This window comes from Ciconia boyciana, chromosome 13 (assembly GCF_034638445.1).
Source record: "Ciconia boyciana chromosome 13, ASM3463844v1, whole genome shotgun sequence".
In the NCBI taxonomy this organism is placed as follows: domain Eukaryota; kingdom Metazoa; phylum Chordata; class Aves; order Ciconiiformes; family Ciconiidae; genus Ciconia; species Ciconia boyciana.
The window spans coordinates 4539668-4550134 of NC_132946.1; the positions used below are offsets into that span (position 1 = coordinate 4539668).

The following is a 10467-nucleotide window of genomic DNA, read 5'->3' on the forward strand; positions in this document are numbered from 1 at the left end:
GCGTCCCGCTCCAGCCCGGGACCCAGCGGGGGTTACCGGTGCTTGCCCCGCGCCTGGGGGTGCAGGCGACGGGCCCTCCCCGTGGCCAGGGCGATGGGCAGCGCTGCAGGCAGGAGCAGGCAGGAGCAGGCAGGAGCCACCTCCCCCCCCCGGGGGGAGCGGGCTCCCGCAGCACGTTGCCCCCAGGGGTAGCCCCATCCCCTCCTGGGGGGCTGCAGCCGCCTCCCCCGGCTCCCGCACCGCCCGGCGGCGATCGAGCCGGGCCTCCCCCCCCCCCGCCACGGGGCTTTGTGTGAGGGCTGCGGCGGCTCCCCTCCGGGGGGCTGCACGGCGGCGGCCGGGCCACCGCGACCCCCGGGGGGGGCCGACCACGGGGACGACAGCCCCCTTCCCCAGCGAAGCAGAGTGGAACTGGGGGGGGCTGCACCCACCCCCCTTCCCCGCGCCCCACTCCCCCATTTGCTTTGCTCCCCCCCCAATATTTTTTCTCTTTGCAGGGCGGGGGGCGCTGCCGCGCGCGCCGGGCGGGGCGGGGCGGCACGAGGCGGGGAGGCGCAGCAGGGGCCAATCAGAGCGGCGCGCTCCGAAAGTTTCCTTTTATGGCGAGGCGGCGGCGGCGGCGGCCCAATAAAAGGGAGGGCGGGCGGCGGGCGGGAGCCGCTGCGAGCTCTGCCTGCCTCACGCGCGCGCGCGCCCCGCTCCCGCCGCCGCCTCGCGCCGCCCGCCCCGGTTCCGACCGCGCAACTCCCCGAAGGTGAGCGGGACCGGGGGGGCTCCTCTCCGCGCTCCGCCGTTAAATCGTTGCTCTTATTAATATTTGGTTGATTAAGCTTATTTAGAAGATGGCGCGCTCGCTCCTGAGGGCGCCCTTTGTTTGCTGGGGGTGGTGGTGGGGGAGCCCGGGCCGCCGTGCGCTGCCATATTTTAGGGGATGGGGAAGGAGATGGTGCTCTCACAGGGGTTTCGGGGTGCTGGTTGGGGGCTGTGCGGGTCGCCCCCCTGCCGCCCGTGGGGCTAATCCGCCTTCTAAGAGGATTGCTGGCGGCCGTGCGTGGGGCTGGGGGAGCGGGCGGCTCGGCTATTGTGTCCCGGGGAGCGGCGGTGGGGGGGGGAAACGGGGCGCGGGGCTTTGTCTGCTCCACGCTGCCCCCTCCCCCAGCCGCCGGTGGGGGGTTCGGGGGGCCCGCGGCGCGGCTGGGCCTGGGGGCGTTGTCCCCCGCTGGGGAGGGGCGCGGTCCCCCCCCTCCCCCCCGCCCGGGCACATGCAAACAGCCCCGGTGGCTTTTTCTTGCAGGGGAAGGGGGGCGGCACCCCTGCGGAGGGCGAGGCTGCTGCACGAGAACAAAAGCTGCATGCAGGGGGTGGGGGGGAGAAGGGGAGAAGCCCCCGTGAGGCCGGGCGGCGGCCGTGCCCTTGTGCGGGCAGCCTGGCCGCTCCGGGCAGCGACTACACTTCCCAGGCTGCCCCGTGCGGGGCTGGCAACATGTGCCGGCCGCTGCCGCCGCCCCCCCCTCTCGCCAGCGGATTAAACCGGCGCTGTCGGGGGCGCCGGGGCTGAACTCCCCCCCCTCGGGGCGGGCGGCAATCGCGTAAGCCCCCGGCTTTAATCCCACCCGTGCTGCCGCTGTTCGGCGGGGCAGAGCCCCGGTCACGCCCGGCTAGCGGGCTGGGCGAGGTGGCTACCGCTCTCCTTGCAGCGGCCCTCTTGGGGCCGCGGGAGCGCTTTTGGGGCGGCTCCGGGCTCCCCGAGCCGCTCTCCCCCGGGGCGAGCACCGTGCATGAGCTGCGGGGAGCCCGGCGAGGCGTCGAGCCCGGCCGGCTGGCACACGGCGGGGTGCTGGGGCGTGGCCGGGGGAGTGGCTGCCGGCGTCCCCCCGAAAGCCGGCGGCGAGCGGGGCCGGCGCGGCGCATCCATTGCCTTTTATGGTAATAACGAGAGGGCGCAGGGACTTCCTTTGTCCCAAATCGCGCCGCAGCCTGGGAGGCGTCGCCCCCTCTAGCGGGCGCCGGGCGAAGCGGTGCCGCGGCGGCAGGAAGGAAATGGGTGGGGAAGGCCCTGGCGGCATCGCCTTCCCTTCCCGCCGCGGGGCTCGGTGGCCGGTGCGTGAGCGGGGATGCTGATGTCTCTCCTTCTCTCCTCTTCTTCCGCAGCCAGCCATGGATGATGATATTGCCGCGCTCGTTGTTGACAATGGTTCCGGTATGTGCAAGGCCGGTTTTGCCGGGGATGATGCCCCCCGTGCTGTCTTCCCATCCATCGTGGGTCGCCCCAGACATCAGGTAGGTGGCTGGGGTGCCTGTTACCGGACAGGAGAGGAGCTTTCGGTGGAAATGCTTCCTGTAGAGCCTTCAAGCTTTGAGAAACCCTTTCATTTGGCTTTATAACACAAGAGGCCTCTGCACTGCAAAACAGCTGGTGGGGAACACAGCCTCCTGCAGAGCTTTTGTGCAGTGTGTGTTGGAGCAGTTGGCCGAATGCCTCTCCTGATAGAGTGGGGACAGCAGAGGAACAGTAGTGGGAGACCCAGCTTTGGGAAAAGAAGGTTATCCACCCGGTGGGGCTTGTCCTTCAGCTGTGCTTACTGCTTTTTCTTTGTTGTGCAGGGTGTGATGGTTGGTATGGGCCAGAAAGACAGCTATGTTGGTGATGAAGCCCAGAGCAAAAGAGGTATCCTGACCCTGAAGTACCCCATCGAACACGGTATTGTCACCAACTGGGATGACATGGAGAAGATCTGGCACCACACTTTCTACAATGAGCTGAGAGTAGCCCCTGAGGAGCACCCTGTGCTGCTCACAGAGGCTCCCCTGAACCCCAAAGCCAACAGAGAGAAGATGACACAGGTGTGTAAAACTCTGGAGCTTGGAGCTACAGCAGATGTTGCTGCAGGCCAGCTCTCCTCTTCCATGTTGTCCTCTCTCCTCCTTCACCACTATTCTCCCTTTTTGCCATCTTTACAGGGTTTTCCTTTCCTGACCTGAGTCTCCTCTTTGCTGGACCTTGACAGGTTTTGTTTGCTCTTCTAAGCTGGCTTTCTCTGAGACTGAACTAGCAACTTGTCTAACTGCTGTTTCTGACTAGACACACTAATCCATTTACCAGCCTTGAGTGACTGTACTGTAGTTTACTTGGCATTTGTTTTGTTCCTTGCTGTGACATGTGGATGGGTCTGTTGTGGGTGGTGTCCCTGCTCAGGCTCTGACCTGGCAGGTGTGGGTGGAGACCAGGCAAGATAAGCATGGACTTCGAGGGGGAGTGGAGAGAAGTCCCTTGGGGACAAAAGTAAAACCGCTTGCATGGACTTGGCGTAGGCCTGTAGCAAGAACCTGTTTTTTGCTGTTGACTCAACCCCTTCTTTTCTCTCCCTAGATCATGTTCGAGACCTTCAACACCCCAGCCATGTATGTAGCCATCCAGGCTGTGTTGTCCCTGTATGCCTCTGGTCGTACCACTGGTATTGTGATGGACTCTGGTGATGGTGTTACCCACACTGTGCCCATCTATGAAGGTTATGCCCTCCCCCATGCCATCCTCCGTCTGGATCTGGCTGGCCGTGACCTGACGGACTACCTCATGAAGATCCTGACAGAGAGAGGCTACAGCTTCACCACCACAGCCGAGAGAGAAATTGTGCGTGACATCAAGGAGAAGCTGTGCTATGTTGCCCTGGATTTTGAGCAGGAGATGGCCACAGCTGCCTCTAGCTCTTCCCTGGAGAAGAGCTATGAACTCCCTGATGGCCAGGTCATCACCATTGGCAATGAGAGGTTCAGGTGCCCTGAGGCCCTCTTCCAGCCATCTTTCTTGGGTAAGTCCAACTCTTCTAGGATACCCTGTGCCCCCCTCAATGTTCCTTTCTGTAAAGGGTGACTTGGAGACCATGGCAGCCAGTTACCATGTTACTGCTGGTCCATAGCAAGGTCTGTGCTGTCCCACCAGTTAGCCTTGCTTTCCATACAGCCTTAAAGCTGTTTGTTAGAGGGACTTGGGACAGTAGAACAGGAGGTCGAGCCTGTTGGAGCCATGGCTTTGTACTGCCTTCCTGCTGAAGGGGCTGCTGGTCTCATGGTTGCCCATAGTAGCTCTTCAGGCTTCCTTGGCTGTGTCTGAGCCCTTGCTGACTTGAGACTGCCTCTTTCTCACAGGTATGGAGTCCTGTGGTATCCATGAAACTACCTTCAACTCCATCATGAAGTGTGATGTGGATATCCGTAAGGACCTGTATGCCAACACAGTGCTGTCTGGTGGTACCACAATGTACCCTGGCATTGCTGACAGGATGCAGAAGGAGATCACAGCCCTGGCACCCAGCACAATGAAAATCAAGGTAGGATGGAGTGAGGGGAACCTCTCAGCACCCCTGTTAATGCTGAAATGCAGAGTGGGTGGGTGGGGGGTAAGCTAAACTCCTCCTAGAAAAGATAGAAACCATACTTCTGTGTCTGGTGCAGCCTTAGTGGCCTTGCTCTGGACAAGATGGCATCCACCCAACCATATGAATAATGGGATTGGTGTAAATACTGGCTGCAAAGGCGGAGGGGGGAGGCAGGTGGGTGTGTGAGGCTGTGTCTTAGGCCTTTTTTGGACTTCATGGTGTCTTGGCCAGGGCTAGAGAAGGGAATTGGGCAGCTCTGTCTTGCAGGGCCACGTGTGAGCAGTGAGTGTAGTGTGACACTATGCATCTGACCGATTCCTCCTCTTCCCTGCAGATCATTGCCCCACCTGAGCGCAAGTACTCTGTCTGGATTGGAGGCTCCATCCTGGCCTCCCTGTCCACCTTCCAGCAGATGTGGATCAGCAAGCAGGAGTACGATGAATCCGGACCCTCCATTGTCCACCGCAAATGCTTCTAAACCGGACTGTTACCAACACCCACACCCTTGTGATGAAATGAAACCCATAAATGCGCATAAAACAAGACGAGATTGGCATGGCTTTATTTGTTTTTTTTTTTTGGCGCTTGACTCAGGATTAAAAAACTGGAATGGTGAAGGTGTCAGCAGCAGTCTTGAAATGAAACATGTTGGAGCGAACGCCCCCAAAGTTCTACAATGCATCTGAGGACTTTGATTGTACATTTGTTTCTTTTTTTAATAGTCATTCCAAATATTGTTATAATGCATTGTTACAGGAAGTTACTCGCCTCTGTGAAGGCAGCAGCCCAGCTCGGAGGGAGCCGATGCCAGTTACTGGTGTTAGGTTATAATGGCTTGTCTGTAAATTATGTAACCCAACAAGTGTCTTTTTGTATCTTTCCGCCTTAAAAACAAAACACACTTGATCCTTTTTCTCTTCGATTTGTCAAGCAAGTGGGCTGTGTTCCCCAGTGATAGATGTGAATGAAGGCTTTACAGTCCCCCGCAGGGTCTAGGAGAAGTGGTGCCAGTATGTGGGGGAGGGAGGGGCTACCTGTACACTGACTTAAGACCAGTCCAAATAAAAGTGCACACTATAGAGGCTTGACTGGTGTTGATTGTTCATTTTCTTTCTTCCATGCCACTTCTTGACAGTTACTACATGCTCTGATCTAGCCTTGCCAGGCTGCACAGGTCAGCTATCTGACCGCGGTGGATGCCAGTGCTGCGGGCTGTCTGGTGCGTGAGCCAGATGGCTTGTGGTGATAGAGCGGGGAAGAGCTGAGCCTGCCAAACCTGCAGGTCTCCAAGGCTGCCCTGGGCTGCGGAGGTCTCCAGATACTGCCAGGGTGTGCAATAGGGAGCTGCTGGAGGAGCTGGGCCTAGTGGGGATCCAACTGCACCCTCTGAAATGTCTCTCCTTGGTGCAGTATGACTAGCTTTGGCCTGATGAAAGTAAGTGGGGTGGTGGTGCCATGAACTTGCTAAAGCAGCTGGCTTCTCCCTTAGCCAAGGCTCCTGGGGCTAGTCTGCAGCCCTCCGTGGCCTGTGGGGCAGTGTCCCCACTTCTCCCTGCACCAGGTGCCTGAGCTTGTCTGTTCTGGTTTGCTCTGGGAGGGAGGCCTGGGTTCAGGCTGGGAGATTCACGCTCTCTGCCAAACTGCTTGCTGGGTGGAGTGGCTTTCAGGAGAAGGCAAGAGAAAGTCTTGTGAAGTGGAAAAAATTGACTTCAGAGAGCAGGGCCACTGGGCTGTTAGACAGGGCTGGGAAAGGGGTGTGGGGAGGGAGGATGCTCTTGCATGGTGAGTGACACCTGCAGCTCCAGGGCTTGCTTGGGCAGTGCAGATACCAGCCTCTGCTGGGAAGGAGGTTTGCAAGGCTGCTCGGCTCTGTCCCTGTCCTTTGGGCTGCTGACCCTTCTGTGAAGCTTCAGCCTTGTTTGATGGATCAAATTCTCCAGTTTTGTGGAAAGGAGCAGCCACAGCTGGGACCCTCACAAAGCTGTGCTGGGAGCTGAGACCCTACTGGGCACAGCAAAGCCCATGAGATCCAGGAGCCACTGCTGTGGAAGGAAGGAGACAGAGAGGACCAAGGCTGCCAGGTCAGGGACCAGGGAGAGCAAAGCCAGGTGACACTGTGCATTGCCAACTCGGGCAGAGCAGACCTTGGAGCCTTGCTCACAGGCGTGCTGGCTTCCCAGGGCTCCTCCAACCTGCCTGTCTTTGAAGAGCTAATGGCTGTGATTGTGTCATGCTGACAGCAGATGAAAGGCAGGGAACAGGCTCCGTTGGCTCTTTAATCCTCTGCCTGGCCTGATCCTGCTCTGGCATCACGCTGTATTCAGGGTGGACCTGCTGGTTTCTGCCCTTCATCTCCCCAGCCTTCCTCCCAGCTGCCCCGGGTGCAGTAGGAGCCTGGCAGGGCTGTAGGTGCAGACACTGGGCTGGGCAGACGAGTTACTGGAAGCACCAGTTTGCAACAGGGGAGGTGAAACAGGTTGGAGCAAGGCCCAAACTGGGTTTATAACCTGAGCTCTTGGGGAAATGGGGTGAGGAGGAGGCAATGGCAGCTCCTAGGGAGGGAGCTGGTGGGAGCGGGGCAGGAAGAAGGCCAGGAGGCAAGAAGAGATGATGGCAATAGAGAAATGGGGCGCCTTTCTTCAGCCATCCCTGAAATGGTCACTGATTGCTGTGGAAAAATGTGTTGAGACACAAAGAACAGAAGAGATGATGGTGGCAGTGAGGGAGAAACCACAGAGCAGCAAAATGCCGGGGGCCGAGAGCAGCTCGGGGGGGAGAGGTGTGGGCACAGGGAGAGGGTGAGTGATGGGCTGGTGCAGAGCTGCTGGGCGCAGGGGAGCCAGGCTGGTTTTCATGCTCCAGAGCACAGCAGGCAAAGCTTTCTATTAGTTAACACTTTGCAGGGTGTTTTTTTCTCCTTTCTCCTTATTTCACTCGCTGTTCCAGGCAACCAGGCCCCCCAGTAAAACGAGGCTGAGCCTTTCACAGCCCTTCCCGATGCCTCTCCAGCATGAGGCCGCAGCATGCACAGCTACTCCACAGGCTGCTCCAGCAAGGCTTGGTTTATTCCTCCTCTGGGCCATTACATGCTGGAGAAAAGAATGTGGTGCCGGGCAGGGAAGCCTGTGAGCATTACTCACTGCTCCCGACTCTGGCGAGCAGGGGGGAGCCCAGGGTGATTTCCTCCCAGGAACGCCAGATGCTGGAAGAGGGGGGATTTTTTTTTAACCACAGTTTCTCCATCATCGTGTTTTGGAGGGCTTGGTTTGCCCCTCGCTGTTTCACAGAGGTGGGGAAATGCCAAGGGGCCTGTCACGGGAAGGGCGGTAGAGGAGCTGGTTTAGCCATGTCCTGGCTCTTGAAACCACCAGCCATGGGCAAGATTCAAAGGAGAAGATGTGTAGGGAATAATCAGTCCCCTGGTTACCTCCTCCTCCTCCTCCTGTCCAGCACACAAATAGCCTGGGGTTGTGGGGGGACCAGGAGGTTTAAAACAGCCACCCACGGGCCAGGCTGAGCATGTCCCGTCTGGCTCAGCAGTGGTGAGGTACCAGGATTTCTCAGGCTGCGGCGATGGTGGGACTCAGCTGTAGATCCTTGCAAGCCACCCAGCCCTTTCTCGCCTCCCTTTAGCTGCCCGGGCGGAGCTGGCTCAGCTAAACCGAGCTGAGCAAACATGTTTTACACCCTTTCTTTCCCCAGAGCTCCCAACTTTCGCTCCTGCTGGAGACAGTCACTGGCACTTCACCTGTAATTAGCTGTTGACCTGGAAAGTCACCTCACTGAGCCGCTTATGGAATCAAGCCACTGCCAGGAATTAGTGATGTCCTTGGCAAAGGAGACAATTGTGGCTCTCAGGATTTAGCCCTGAAGGGCCTTATTGTCTCTTAGCCGTGTCAGGGAGTGTTGACCAGAAATGGTCCCTGTTTGGTGGGGGGGGTCCCATTCTCTCATTAGTGAGCGTGTGCTGCGTCAGGAGAGGTGCCAGCTGGCTGCATGCAAAAGTCCCAGGAAATCCCAGAGCATTCAAACAAAACTGGCCTCCTCGCAGAAGTCCCCTCTGAGTGTGCAAAGTGTCAGCTTCAGAAAATGGACTTTCCGAGGTATCAGTTCATGGATGGGACTGTGGGTATCAGCTGTGCTTGGAGGAGTCCTGGTCTTTGAAGTTGGTCTTTGCAGAGGGATTGCTGACCTGGAGCCTGCCCTGACTTGTATTATACCCATCTGTAATCTGCTTTAGCAGGCCTTACTGTACTAAACCATATCAAGTATTGAAAATCACTTACAGCAGTGGAGCTAGCAGTTCACCCAAGCTTACCAAGTGCTCTGGCCACTGTAGTCCAGCTGGGCTTTAGTCATGCTGACAAAAAGATGAGATGTCCAGACTGTATCATTCTTAAGAATAATCAGAGGAGAGAAATGACCCACGACTTTCCAGAGGGAAAAACATAAAAGCCCCAGGTCAGTCTGGCCTTGAACAGTTAAGAGATTTTGTCTTATACAGAGCAAAATATCTTGATACTAAGCATTAATTTGTTTGTTTGCCCTCTTGGACTGGGACAGCATGATATGTGCCTACCTTCTTTGGGCTAAGAAAACTGTGTATTAGTCATATGATCAAAGTCTGCCCTGAGATGGCCCAGCCCTGAACTGAACCCATCTTCACAGAAGGCTCCCAAGAGCCCACACTGAGAAGAGCGTTCCTGAAGTGAGGCGCAGCAGGGAGGGTTTCTCCTCTCACTGTCTGGCCACCTCCCAGCGACCATCAAGAGAAATGCCAGAGTTCAGTGTAGCTGTTCATTTCCTTCCTCTTTTACCGCCCATCTGATGTCCTGCTGCTGCCTTATATTTAACCTCCATGTCTTATCTACACTGCCACATTGCTCATTTATTTGGTGGATCATGAGTCCAAGTGCGCCTCCTCTTACAAACTGCTGCAAGCCTGGTTTCTCCTTGGGAGGTTCTTATACCTATCTCTCTTCCCAGCTCTTATTCAGGGTTGTCAACTGCTGTCTGGTCCATCCACGCCCCAGGGCTGGAGGGAACCCATGGCTACTCCTAACACAGGCTACTCCAGCCGATCTGGCTCTCTAGGCAGGGCTTTACTCTGCTTATGGGCCCTGCTGATGATTTTATTTACCATTTGCATTGGAAATGCAGGTCTCCTCCACCCTGGTCTCTGCTTTCCCTGATGACTGCAAATATGGTAGGTTGGTAATTTTCCCAGATGTCAAACAAGTCGGTCTTGACTGAAGGGCCTCCGGATTTAATTTGTCATTGCCTTCTATTTAAGTGAAACACATGACAAACAAAACAGGTACAAATTCTCTTACTGAGGCTCTCCCTCATTTGAGGGCTGAGGGATTTTCCTCTTCAACTCCAGAGCCTTCTCACAGGCCTAGAAGCAAAATAGGTAATCAAAACTTGAGGCACTTGCTATTTCTAAGCAAAACCCCCAGTCTACCCCTAATCTAATTCATGGCCTTAAATGGCAACAATCAAGCAGGAAGAAAGCAGCAACCTATTCATCTTCCTTTGTGGGTCATCTTTAAAACACATATTCTATGAACAAAATTCCCGAAGCATACACGTAACTGGAAATTCCAGCGCTCCAGTCCTGTCTGTACTTGAGATTTGGGATGAGGAGCTAATAGTAACAGTGCTGAGCCAGCTGCTCCTCTTGGACGTTGCTGTGTGCAATGGCTGCGCTCACAGCAGCCCTGGATGACTTCTGCACGGCCCTCTGTGCCTCAGCAAAGTGAAGGATCGTATCTCACACCTGCAGCCAAAGCTAGAATATTTAGCCTGGTTAGAGCCCTGACTGATGATGTGTAAAAGACCAGTGAAGCCAATGGGTTTATATTTAGGGTTTTCCTGGGAGGAAGGGGGTGGTACCTGCAGCCCCCTTGTTAGCACCAACCTGTTCAGTGCTCACAGGTGCCCTGTTTTCCACATCCTGGCTGCTTCCAGCCCACAGAAGGAACTGGGAGAGGATCGTTCTCCCAAATGCTCCACTGCCTCCCCAGGAAACTAGGGTGCTAACCCAGCCAGTGCGCCGGGGGCTGCAGAACAGCCCAGTCGGGGTGTCCCG

At 56.7% G+C, this 10467-nt stretch overlaps 1 protein-coding gene across 1 annotated transcript; it reads left to right on the forward strand.

Moving 5' to 3' along the window:
- The first annotated feature begins 595 nt into the window (after positions 1–595).
- Positions 596–5464, forward strand: ACTB (actin beta). Its single transcript, XM_072877807.1, has 6 exons — positions 596–754; positions 2152–2280; positions 2605–2844; positions 3371–3809; positions 4147–4328; positions 4711–5464. The coding sequence occupies exons 2-6, from the start codon at positions 2158–2160 to the stop codon at positions 4852–4854; spliced, it is 1128 nt and encodes a 375-aa protein (XP_072733908.1). The 5' UTR covers positions 596–754; positions 2152–2157; the 3' UTR covers positions 4855–5464.
- The last annotated feature ends 5003 nt before the right edge of the window (positions 5465–10467 follow it).